This window comes from Corapipo altera, unplaced genomic scaffold (assembly GCF_003945725.1).
Source record: "Corapipo altera isolate COAL_440 unplaced genomic scaffold, ASM394572v1 52b, whole genome shotgun sequence".
In the NCBI taxonomy this organism is placed as follows: domain Eukaryota; kingdom Metazoa; phylum Chordata; class Aves; order Passeriformes; family Pipridae; genus Corapipo; species Corapipo altera.
This window is the reverse complement of record NW_020884922.1, coordinates 6,089,909-6,103,235: the sequence shown is the minus strand read 5'-3', so window position 1 is coordinate 6,103,235 and position 13,327 is coordinate 6,089,909. Positions and strand designations below refer to the sequence as shown.

At 43.9% G+C, this 13,327-nt stretch overlaps 1 protein-coding gene across 2 annotated transcripts; it reads left to right on the top strand.

Moving 5' to 3' along the window:
- The first annotated feature begins 683 nt into the window (after positions 1-683).
- On the top strand, positions 684-10,517 carry KCNV1 (potassium voltage-gated channel modifier subfamily V member 1). 2 transcript variants are annotated; one of them, XM_027657123.1, is made up of 6 exons: positions 684-802; positions 1,141-1,223; positions 1,443-1,955; positions 3,572-4,098; positions 9,686-9,907; positions 10,012-10,303. In XM_027657123.1, exons 3-6 carry the CDS (start codon positions 1,474-1,476, stop codon positions 10,182-10,184), a joined length of 1,404 nt encoding a protein of 467 aa, XP_027512924.1. In that variant the 5' UTR covers positions 684-802; positions 1,141-1,223; positions 1,443-1,473; the 3' UTR covers positions 10,185-10,303. The 2 variants fall into 2 exon arrangements, with proteins under 2 accessions (XP_027512924.1, XP_027512923.1); XM_027657122.1 differs by having other exon boundaries at positions 9,686-10,517.
- Positions 10,518-13,327: the final 2,810 nt, after the last annotated feature.

Here is a 13,327-nt window from a genome sequence, read left to right as displayed (position 1 = left end):
TGGCACAACACAAAATGCCACATTTTGTGTGCTCCAGAATTTCCCCTCCTGGGAGGCTCCATTGCAATGCCAGCAGCTGCCCGCCCTGGCAAGGAGTCAGAGGTAGCAGAAAATACAAATTCGCAAACGCAAATATTTTCGATTTGTCAGAGCAAATACTTTCAATTTTTCAGAAATAACTGTTTTATAGGAGAAAAGGAAATATAGTAAAAAGGGTGAACTGAGGACTTAAAAAGTCAGCATAGGACAGTGACAAAGATACTCCAGAGTATTTTTGAAAACAGGTTGACTGCAGGACAGTTAAAACAGGCTCGCTCACACACACCCACTGGCCTTTATGCGAGTGACTTCAGACTTGAGCCGTAGGAGCAGGCAGCCTAAGTGAGGATGCGCTATCTACTTAGAAACACGTTTGGGGTTCCACACAGTACAGGAGGGCGACTTCCAAACAGCCCTAGGAACTCTCTCGGACAGGTTCTCAGGGGCCGGTTTGTCCCGGAGGGAGCACCCGGTGGGCGCAGGGAGCGCGGAGCGCTGGCACACAGCGGATCCCGACCCGCCTGGAGCGGGTCCCGCAGTCCCGGGCCGTGCCGGCGCAGGGCCAGGGCCGTGCCGGGCGGGGCGGGGGGCGGCTCGGCCCCGTAAGGGCTCCGCCCGGCCCACCCGCGCAGCCCCCGCTCCCGCCTGCCCCTCGCAGCACATGACCCGCCATGGAGGGGCGCTGGCGCTGCCCAGAGGTTTGGAGCCGGGGGAGCGAGCGGAGGCTGCCGCCGAGGGGGCGGCACAGGCGGGCGGCGGACAGGTGAGACGGGGGCAGGTGAGGGGGGCGGGGGCAGGGGCGGGGGCCGGCCGGGCCGGCCGTGGGGAGCAGCCGTACCTATTCGCCCGGTCCGCGGCGGCTGCCCCGGAAACGGGGGCCGAGGGGCGCGGGGCTTATCTCCGGGAGCAGCGGCCCCGGGCGAAGTGCGGGCGCGGGGCGGGAGGGGATGGGCCGAGCAGGGGAGCGGCGCGGGAGGGGATGGGCCGAGCAGGGGAGCGGCGCAGTCCCCCGGGCTGCTGTCGGGGCGCTGCCCGGCGTCCCCGCTGAAGCTAGTGTTCCGTGTTGTGTCGTCCCGCTTGGTTTCCCGCATCCCAACCCAGCGGCTGGAGATGAGCGCTGAAGCGGAGGGGCCGTCGCGGGCGGATGGTGCCGGCGCGGACAGCACGAGGTGACGCCGCCTCAGGTACCGTGGCTCCTTCAGCATCCTCGGGGGTGCGGGCGGCGCTGGGCGTGCAACACCCCGCCTGACCTCCGCGTAGGTGGAGGCACCGCTCGGAGGCAGCGGGGGCGGTGAGATGTCCCTGGGACGGTAGCCAGAGCCAAGGGACACATTCCCAGCCTGGTCTGGCCGCCCCCCAGGCGGGGCAGTCTTCTCTGCAGCTTTGTTGTGTTTTTGATCCAGGAGAGTGTGAGCTGCTGCTGGCAGCTACAGGATGAAGTCGCCTCCCTGCTGCATGTCTCTTTCTTCCCAAGCATCCCTGGACGAACCAGGGAGTAGCATGTCCCTGGGTTCGCTGAACTCCAGTGTTTTCTCCAGTGAGGAAGAGCAGGGGCCCCTGCTCCAGAAGGTCATTCCCCCCTTGGACTGCTTTACTATCAATGTAGGAGGCAGCCGCTTTGTGATGTCCCAGCAAACTTTGTCTTGCTACCCTGACACCCGCCTTGGCAAACTGGCTGTAGTGGTCTCTGCTGCCCGGGATGTGGCCTCTGGCCTCCTTGAGCTTTGCGATGATGCCAACCTTGTGGAGAATGAATATTTCTTTGATCGGAGCTCACAGGCATTTCACTACATCCTGAATTACTACCAGACAGGGAGGCTGCATGTCATGGAGCAGCTTTGTGCACTCTCCTTCCTGCAAGAGATCCAGTACTGGGGTTTGGATGAGCTCAGCATTGATTCCTGCTGCAGAGATCGGTGAGTTTTGGGAAGATGAGGTTTGTGGGATAGTGGGCTGGGTGAGCTTAGCACTGATTTGCATTTAGGGACATCCAGCAGCGAGGATAGGTGAGGTAGCAGCGCATTCAGAAAAGTGTGCTCAAAACTGGATGAATTCAGCCCCAAGTGCTGCTCTAGAGGTGAATGGGTGTCAAAACTGGGAGGAGATGTATTGGGGGAGGTCACAGATAACCTTTGCTGAGCAACAGGTTAGCAGTGAGGTCAAGATAGTGAGACCCTAAAAGAAACAGGGTCTGGGTTGTCCTGTACTGGCTTCAGACTGGCCATAGAAGCTCAGATGTTTGAAGAGGACAATGCTGGAGATGAAAAAGATTGTGAAAGGAGAGATACCCCTTCAGTCATTCACTTTGAGGTTATCAGAGTGATTGGATGTATAGTCAGGCACGATGCTGTGAGGATTTGAATCCTCCCCACCCCACACTTTCATTTTGAAGGATTTCCAAATCCAAGCAGGAGAGGCAGAAGGGGGGGCTGGTCACCTGCCAGGCTGAGTGTGGGTGGCATGGCTCCAGCAGGAGCCATGAAAGGAAGCATCGCACATGGATGTAGCAGCTTACAGGGAGGGGGTAGCAATAGCAGGAACATGGCTCACTGGAGACAAATTGTAACAGGCAGTTTAGGAACGAGGTGGGTTTCGACTGAACCACCCCCAGGATGTTTCTGTTAATTCTATTTGCAGTTCATTTTAATTTTTTCCACCATTTTTAATGGTACTGGTTTGATTTTTTTGTGTTGAAGAAATGAATTTTCTAATGAGTGTAAGCGCTATTTATCTAAAGCAGTTATGTCAAAATTACTGAAAAGAAACAAGCAATCTCACCTCAAAAGGATACCAGTTATCTTATGCTAGTGGGTTTAGTTCTGTAGCTGAGAGAGTTGGAGCCCAGTTTTCATCCCTTTCTTCCTTCCCTGACAGGTGTAACTGAAAGCTCCTACTTCTCTGGTGTACTTTCAGTATGTTTTTGTTTCATGCAATTATTCTGTAAATATACTCTTGCTTTGACAAATTATTTATTTGCAGACTGTAAATTTTGCTCAGCACAAATCCGTGTGCACTTTGTGTGACGACCCATATATTTAAAAAAAGAAAGATACTTTGCCATCTTAGTATGTATTGATCAGAACTTCATTTTCTGGCTTTTAATATGCCATCAGTTTTAGTATTGCAAATACACACCAATGTAATAAAAATGCAATATCATTAATCAAACTGAGAACCGTTTAAAAACAGAGGATCTGGGGATGCCAGAATTGCTTACAAGAGTGCACGTTAGTCATGCAGCAGATTCTGCTGTAGTCAACATGATCCATATAAATAAAACAATATCAGAATAAAATTACTCTGCACATAGAAAGTGTCGCTGATATGAAATGGCAAAATAGAAATACATCAGGTCAGTGGAAACATGCTGCAGGGTCTCAGTTAACAAAATCTTCAACCATATGCTTGATATTAGGGTTTTCTGAGTATGGTATACTTTAATGTGTATTAATGTGTGATGACTTGCATGGTACAGGATGAAAAGAATATGCATATTAGTATTAAAAATCTTTTGGGGGTGGTTCCTGGACAGGTACTTCAGGAGAAAGGAGCTGAGTGAAGCCTTAGACATCAAGAAAGATGCAGAAGAACTGGATGCCCAAGATGAAGAAGAGGACTTTTCTGGTACCCTCTGTCCCAATGTCAGACAGAAACTTTGGGAAGTTTTGGAAAAGCCTGGCTCCTCTGCAGCAGCCAGGACTTTTGGCACTTTGTCCATGGTTTTTGTTGTTGTGTCCATTGCCAACATGGCTTTGATTTCGGTAGAGCTAAGCTGGCTGGCACCACCACTACTGGATGCCCTCGAGTACCTGTGCATTGCGTGGTTCACAGTGGAGTTTGTTCTGAGGTTCCTGTGTGCACGAGATCGGTGTCGCTTCCTGAGGAGTGTGGCAAACATTATAGACCTCCTTGCTATTTTGCCATTCTACATCACCCTGCTGGTAGAGAGCCTGTGTGGTGGTGAGAGCTCCCAAGAACTGGAGAACGTGGGACGTATTGTCCAAGTGCTGAGACTGCTCAGAGCCCTGCGGATGTTGAAGCTGGGAAGGCATTCGACAGGTACTTTTGGCCATAGCAGTGCTACTACTTAGTTTTGCTGCCTGCAACAGTAGTCCCTGGGCATAATCCTCTGTTTCGTGTGGATTTCTGCCAAAGCTTTGAAAAATTAGATGCCAGTAGTAAATCATGGTCTCTGTCCTGGCAATATTAGCGTGTTCTGAAGGTGGTGATGATCATTCTTAAAATGCACCCAGTGTACTCTTCCAGGATTCCAACCATGGAGCAGGAATTGGTTGATGCCTGTCCATTTGTTTTGAAAGCCATCTCTGTGAGTTGGCCCTAGTTCAGCAGGAGTTACAGTGTGCTCACAACAGCAGAATGTCTCTATTTTTGTTCTCAATGAACAATGGGATGGAGTAGCTTTGATGCTACTAAGCATAATCGTAGGGGTTTGGGAGATATCTTAAACTTACTCTCAACCCTAGATTATTCCTATACTGATGCATAACTGTCCCTCAGAAAGCAGTTGAGAGGAAGCTTGGTTTGGTCTGGCAGTGTATTAGTTTTGCTTCATTATAAGTTTTGCAGGGTTTGGTAGAAGTTTTTTGAAAGAAAGGATTATACCAGCTTTGAAGGTAGCACTAATGTGAATGCATTCCTCTCGAACTGTATTTTGAAAATAAAAAAAAAAAACCATTTAATCTCATCAAGGCACTTTTGTCATCCAAAAGTATATTGATTCTAGTTTCTGGTTTATTGCATTTTACTGTTACAGAATGAATGTGTGAAATTCAGTTCTATTACTCTTTCTATCAATTTGAAACCAGATGTTTGAGCTGCTTGTGTAACTGCAAACTTCAAGTACATTAACTTTCATGGATGGCCAAAACACTTGGTCCTATTTATTCTTAAAGTCATTATTCAGTATTACCACAGTGTGTGTCACAGTGTTGAGTGCCTTTAATACTAAGTTTAATAATTCCGTGTTAGCTAGAAGTGAATTAATCATATAAAAATCTAGTTTCCTAATCTGGAGGTGTGCTGGAACCAAAATATTCGTTCTTTTTACAGGGACCAAAATACCAGTTTCAAAGTACAAAAAGCAACATACATATCTGTTTAAACTATTCAGAGCAGTGTTACCATCACTGTGCTTGCTTCTTTGGTAGTTCAGTTGCTGCCCATTTAGGTCCAGAATGCTAAATTTAAATGTAGAAACTCACTGTTTTGATCTTCTGCCAGAGGAAATGCTGCTAAAATCCATAATTTTGATATCTTGGAAGAGTAGTCTCACCCTCTAGCTAGAGGGATTTTAGTCCCTTCAAGAATAGATGAGAAGTGAACCTGCATTTATCTTGTTCTCTGATGCTTCTCAGCTGCTGTCTTCTTCCTGGGGCCTTGTTTTCTCTGAAGTTTTGCTGGTCCTCCTCTGGGAAGCACTTACAGAGGGACTTCTTGAGAAGTAGGATGTGAGCATCTTACTTGCGATGGCAATGGGCATATGTTTGAGAAAAGACAGTAACATATTTCAGGCTGTCATGCTGCTGGAGACATGAAAAAGTGAAACTTCAGCACTTTTAGTGCTAAAAATTTAGGATTATTTAAACACGGTGTAAATTGAAGCTCCTGAATATCAGCTTGTAGTGTCAAGTCTTTTTGAGCAATAAAGAGATGGAACTTGACCTGAATGGCAGAAATGCTTCCCCTTCCTACTCCCAGGGCTGGGGCTGCTTGCCAGCCTCACGCCAACTCTGTTACAGCACCTTAGCACCTTCCAAGCATGAGTAACCAAGCTGTCACATATCCGGGCAAGGAGTTCTCATTGGAAGCCGTAAGACTTGCTGAGGTGTCTGTGCTGGAACTCCCCTAGTTTGGCCATGTGCTAGAGCTCATAGACGTTTTAAAAAGTTACGAAATAATATAGTAGAATACTTTATACATATGATTATATACCACCTGATTCTCACTTAGAATGAGATATGGAGTCCAGTAACTTGTCTGATTCATAGATTTGTCTAAAAATGTCTCCTGACTTCATCTAAAGACATGAAGAACTATATCATAATTTCAGGTGAGGATAATGGAACTAAGAATAGTAAGAATAAAAAAATCAGACTCCTGAACAATTAGAATAATTAACCATAGAAAAACTATTTTACTGAAGGTGTCATCAATGTGATACAAAGAGTCAACAGTCACTGTTCTGTTCCTCCTTGTTTTAATCTTGTTTATGTGAGAGATGCATTTTTTCTAGCTATAGTATTCTCAAGATCCATCATAAGGTACAAACTCTGACTTTATCGTATTAATTTATGCTTTGAAAACAAGTGCTACAGGGATAATTTTAAATTGGAGTACCTTCTTCCTAGGTCACCTGAAAGGACCTACTACCTTGTTCAGTAGGAAGTTTTACAGAGAATTGGATCATAGTAATTTCCTTGGAAGATGAGAATTTGATCTGGGTCCTTGCAGTTATCTCACAGAGCTTTTGCACTACTGATATTAGTGTTTCCAAAATATGGAGGTAGTCATAAGAGAGAAAAGATTTCATTGATATATCTTATTCCCCTTGTGTTACAGATTTAATCTATATCATTGTAATAAACATTCTAACCAACAGATCATAGTTACAGTAATATAAAACTTTGATAGGGGCAAGTTCTTAACTGGAGTTGTTAGCAGATAGCATTGAAAAAACTAACAAAACATTTCCTACAAACTGTAGTGTGTACTTCCATTTTTGGCTGTGCATAAACAAAAGCTTTAAAACCCGCTAGACCTGCAGGGGAAAAGAAAGAGCCAAAAGCAAGACATTTAACATCTTGTAGTTTGAGACTGTGGAAGGAAAAGCAAATAAAATTGCTTGTGAAGTCTGCAAGTAGAGGCAGAGCTCCAGTAAGCTATTTTGCAAACACTAGCTTAGTGATAAGTTTACCCCATGAAGAGTAATTCATAAAGAATGTGTTTTTTCATTTATTAGAGAAAACATAGCACATTTTTAAAGAACAGTATTAAAAACCAATCCAAAGTCACTTGTGATTCAAAAGATAATTTCAGTCTCCCGTGTGTCTCAGCTGAATTGGTACCTTGTTATCTTCCTTCATTGTTTATGTGTGTAACATTTATCCATTTCACTACTTTTGGATTTACTTTCCTGCTTGCTTTGTCAGGCACTGTAACCTTGAATCAGCAGCTTTGAAAGGAATGTAGGGGGTTATGGAGAGTGGTCGGCTGCATCTGAACTCCCTGTGCAGCTCACAGGCAGTAGGACTGATGCAGTACATCAGTGAATTAACAGGATTACAAGCTTGCATTGGGAGGCTTTGCCATCTCCAGTTTGGCAAAGTGCGGCTGTTACTGGAAAACTGTATTTTTTTTTTGATGTCCACAGATACAAGGTGATAGTTTTTTGGGGGGAAAAAGGGGTCGAAGAGAGTCTGCGACAACTATAAAAGGATTGGAAACAGTCCCTAACGAAAAAAAAAGTTACTGAGTGAGCTGAACTGGGCTCTAAGCACACACCTGGTACCACAAATTTGGTAGCTGAGGGCTGCTTGGTCCAAGAGAAAAACAGGACAATGGCTGGAAAACAGAGGCTTGGTGCATTCAGCCTCAAACTGTGAAGCAGGTTCTTTTAGTGTGCTTTTAAATAGTTATTTAGATAACATTAAAAACCATGCTAGATCTTCTCTTATAGCCAATTACTAAATCAAAATAGGTTAATTTGGCTAAATTATATGTGTACATGGTTCAAATGAGAAGTAATGAGGAGAATTTATATGCTCTGTATTAAGGAACTAGAGATTATGTCAGAAGTTCAGTATAAGATTATGATCTATTTCTTTAAATCCCTTTTTCCCAGTAGTGTTGAGAACAGCACCTCTTTTTTAGCCTGTGGGCAGTGCTAGACCCGAAGAAGGATTTGTGAGAGATGTGGTGGTTAGAGGCCATCTTGGGCATAGTGACCATGAAATGATAAACTTTTTGATTCTTGCTGAAGTGAGGAAGGAGCTCAACAAAACCACTGCCTTGAATTTCTGGAGGGCAGACTTTGACCTGTTCAGGACACTAGTTCAGAGAGCCCCTTGGGAAACAGCTCATAAAAACAGAGAGGTGAAGGACAGCTGGACATACTTTAAGAAAGAAATCTTAGAGGTGCAGGAGCAGGCCATCCCTATATGCCTACAGACGAGCCAGTGGGAAAGAAGACCAACCTGTCTGGACAAGGAGCTTTTGCTGAAACTCGGAAGAAAAGAGAGTTCATGACCTTTGGAAGAAGGGGCAGAACTCAGGAAGAGCACAAGGATTACATTAGGTCATGCAGAGAGAAAATTAGAGAAGCAAAAGTGCAACTAGAACTCAATCTGGCCATCACTGTGAAAGGTAATAAAAAGTGTTTTTATAAATACATTAACAACAAAAGAAAGGCCAAGGAAAATCTCCATCCTCTATTGAATGTAGGGGGATCATTATCATCAAGGATAAGGAAAAGGCTGAGGTACTTAATCCCTTCTTTACCTCAGTCTGTAACAGAGAGACTGGTTATCCTCATGGCAACCAGGCCCCTGAGCTGGTAGACAGGGAGAGGGAGCAGAATCCAAGTCTGTGGGTCCAGATGGTATTCATCCTAGGATTACGAGGGAGCTGACAGAAGATATCACTAAGTTGGATGGGAGTGTTGATCTGCTTCAGGGTAGGAGGGCTCTGAAGTGGAATATGGACAGGCTGGCTGGATGGGCTGAGGCCAGTGGTATGAGTTTCCTTAAGGTAAAGTGGTGGGTCCTGCACTTGGGTCACAACAACCCCATGCAGTACTGCAGGCTGGGGGAAGAGTGGCTGGAAAGCTGCCTGGTGGAAGAGGATCTGGGGGAGCTGATCAACAGGAAGCTGAACATGAGCCAGAAGTGTGCTCGGGTGGCCAAGAAGGCCAATGGCATCCTGGCCTGTATAGTGTGGCCAGCAGGTCTAGGAAAGCTGTCATCACCCTGTACTCAGTACTGGTGAGGCTACACCTCAAGTACTGTGTCCAGTTCTTGGTCCTTCACTACAAGAAAGACATTGAGGTGCTGGAGCAAGTCCAGACAAGGATAACTGAGCTGGTAAAGGGTCTAGAGAGTAAGTCATATGAGGAGCGGCTGAGGAAGCTGGCATTGTTTCTCCTGGAGAAAAAGAGGTTCAAGGGGGACCTTATTGTTCTCTACTACTACCTGAAAGGAGGTTGTAGCGAGGTGGGGGTCAGCCTTCCTTCCCATGCAACAAGTGACAGGGCAAGAGGAAACAGCCTCATGCTATGCCAGGAGAAGTTCAGGTTGGACATCAGGAAGAATTTCTTCACAGAAAGGGTGGTTAAGCATTGGAACAGGCTGCCCAGGAAGGTGGTAGAGTCACCATCCCTGCAAGTGTTCATGAAACAACTGGATGTGGCACTTAGTGCTATAATCTAGCTGAAAGGTGGTGTTCAGTTACAGGTTGGAGTAGATGATCTTGGAGGTCTTTTCCAACATTATTGCTTTTGTGATTGTCAAAACATGTTCACTAGCAGTTGAAGAAAAACATAAAGCAGTCAGCTTTTAGATAAGAGATGTTTTGCAAAGCTGTGATGACAGCTACATGAATCAACCTACTGACAGCCTTTCTTGTCTTTCAGGTTTGCGCTCTCTTGGGATGACTATCGCTCAGTGCTATGAGGAGGTTGGCCTTCTGCTGCTTTTCCTCTCTGTAGGAATCTCTATATTTTCCACTGTGGAGTACTTTGTTGAGCAAGGTGTGCCGGGCACCACTTTCACAAGCGTACCTGGTGCTTGGTGGTGGGCAACAACTTCCATGACAACAGTTGGTTATGGTGACATTAGACCAGACACTACCATTGGTAAGGTAGTAGCCTTTATGTGTATTCTATCAGGAATACTGGTTTTGGCTTTGCCAATAGCTATAATAAATGACCGTTTTTCTGCCTGTTATTTTACACTGAAGATAAAAGAAGCTGCTCTTCGGCAGCGCGAGGCTTTAAAGAAACTCATGAAGAACTCATCCAGCGATTCAAATATCAATGTCAATTTGCGAGACATATATGCACGCAGTGTCATGGACATGTTACGGTTAAAAAGCAGAGAGAGAGCAAGTACAAGGAGCAGTGGTGCAGATGATTTTTGGTTTTGAAGTTATTTAAGCTCGTATAGCACATAGACCAATTCAAAAATGTAGTATTAAGTGTCTCCTTTTTTATTATTCGCCACATAGTGTATTTGCTTTTCTAGGTGGAGTTTTACTTACTTGGATGTACTGAAATAACAATTATATACAAAATGTAGAATTCATAACATGAAATCTCTCAGTGAGCTCTAAAACCTGCTCTCAGAACTGGACTGTGGTGGGTGAATTGGGAAATAATAGATCCATGAAAGTAAAGCAATGATGCAATGATTTGTCCATTCTTATATCCCTGCTAATGTATAGTAATAAAGTCTTGATGAAAATTGCCACAGTGTTTGGAATTTTAAACATCTAGGTTTTGTAATTGCACTGGGAGAACAAAAGTCAAAGTCGTTCAGGAAGACTGAAAGGGGAAGTCCAAGAAAGTGAAATGTTGAATAAATTTAGGATGACATTCCTATAAGAAGCTTAATTTTGATCCCTTTTCTTACACCGATCTCTACTCCATTTGCATGAAAAAAAGGTTATTAGACCAGAGCAGTGTGGCAGGGAGTTAGGGGATTGGAGTGCATGGGTTTGAAATTTTCTCATTTGAAGAGCAGCAAGTGGCTACCAGATACATAAGGGGTATCAGGAGACAGGTGAAAATATTAAGCAGATGCAAGATCTGTAGCAAAGTATAAAATAGTCATGAAATAAGTGCCATACTGCAGAGCATCATCTGTATTTGCTTCAGAAGTTGCAGGAGCTAATACAGCCTTTGCAATATACAAGTAATTTACAAACTTAATTTGAACTATACCTTCTTTGTGTGTTTTGATTTCCATGACTTATTTATGTAGCTAAACAGTTTTTGTGCTCAAGTAAAGTTACCACTGGATAGCAGAAGAAACAGAAATTGTAAAAGATAAAAAGCTACTCATTTCTCTGTCTCCCATTAAAATCAGTAGGTATTCCAAGTGGGTCCAATTTTTTAAAAGTTAATTATGTTCACCGACCCGTTATTAGAAAAATACTTCAATAAAATCTTTTGTTTCAAAGGAAAAATCAGTGCTTGTTGGACTGAATGCTTACTCTAATGCAGTACGCAAAGTAAAAAAGTTATACAACCAAAGGTATTTTCAGTCCAGTTTCCCACCATGTACCTCTACAGTGGCCCAAGACCATTCTTAGCAAACAAAGCTTTTCTTTAATATAATTTCACTGTCCTAGACTATGACATTGCCATAGAATGCATATAACTCAACTAGTAGGTTAAATAAATAAAGTCACAGACCTCTCCCATGTCCCATTTCTTTGGGCAATATAAATAATAAAAACAGATATCTATTAACTGTGGGTTATTTAACTTTATGTATTTATGTACACAGAAGGCTTAAACTGCCTTCAAGAATGTATGAATGGGTGAAATAGCCTGCTTTTAATAAACATTGAATAATACTTGTTTTGAAACAACAGTGTGTTTTTCTGTCAGTCCTTATAAATTGTGGTGTAAACATAATGCAGCAAGAAAGATTTTGAAGGGCACCTTGATGCAAACTTGGCATGAAACTTTTTCTGATTTATCAGCTGGCATCAGTCAGCATTTGGATTTAGGACCAATGCAGCACATACAGCTGTCACCAGGGTCAGAAGGAAGCCAAGGAAAACACTGGACACCAAAAGAGGGTGTCTTGCTCCACCAGAAGTTGCCTAAGTGTGAAAATTTGTAGATCATGGTCTTTGTTAAACAGAGAGCAAACTGTGTTATCACACTGTTCCCCTCTCTTCAAATATTCTGAATCCATCGTAAAACTCCCAGTGATGTCCAGGAGACAAAATTAATTCTGCAGGGGAAGGTCTGATGCAGCCCACTTTAGGTTATTATTTCATAGCTCCTTGGAGCAGGAAGTCTCTCAGGCTGCACAAATTGTACAGGCTGTTTCTCATTCAAAAGTCATTCTAATTATAGAGAATTAGGAAGAAGCTTTCATTGTGGGAAGGCTGTTTTGTAATGTCTTTTGTGCTCTCTTGTACAGCATCTGATCTGTGTTTGAGAAAGGAAATGCAGTTAGATAGCTGATTGATTCTCTTCAGGGAAAGGCTGCTTTATTGCATCCTGTGCTTTTTATGAAGGACTCAAAAGAATGAGAGAAATGTTCTGGGGTGTATTAGTTGATTCACTCCTTTTACCAGCTCTGGAGATAAAGTTTCCTAGAAATGCCCATGAAGAAACATGGCTCAGACTTTATCCAGTAGCTGCTTTGGCTTCTATTTTCAGACCTCTTGATTTAAAATTCAGTCTCCTAAGCAGTGTTTGTCAATCATGTTGTTTATACAGCAAGGTTATCTATCACACTATGGGCTGAGGCTAGCAAATCATTTTACGGAGGAAGGCCAGTTCTGCTTTCAGCTCTTACAGACGGAAGGACCAGAGCATTCGTACTGAGAAACACACAGTACAGGACATCACAACTCTAAAACATGAAGCTGCACCATGTACTTGATGCCACAGATTTGGGAAATAGCTCAGACACCACTAAGGCACCAAATAAAGAATGTTACTGAACTATCTTTATAATATCACACTAAAGATAAGAAGCTACCTCTTGTCCTCTCATCTGTTCTGCCATTTCCATCCCTCCACAGACTTGGCAGAAAGGATCAATAACATTGGCTAAAAATTCAGCATTTTAACTCAAAACACCAAGTATTTTCACAAGCTGACATCAAGGATGTAGCTGCAGCACATAGAAAGAAAGCCTGCATTAGCCTCGCTTCCCTAGTACAGGAAGCAGTAGTAGTGAAAATCACAGAATCATAGACTCACAAAACAGTTTGAGTTAGAAAGGGACCTTAAAGATCATGTAGCTCCAACCACCTTGCCATAGGCAGAGACATCTTCCACTTAAGCAGGTTGCTCCAAGCCCCATCCAACCTGGCCTTGACATTTCCAGGGAGAGGACATCCACAACTTCTCCAGTTGTGTGCGTTGACACAAGCAGGCAGCTGGGACAACCACAGACTTGCAGCTAGAGTGCAAAGAGTAAATTTATTCCTGTTATGTTGCTAACCAAGGGATCCTGGAAGCAACACCTGGGCAAAGGCACACAAGCAGAGATGCAGGCACCATTAAACTTGGTCCATGCTAGATGAT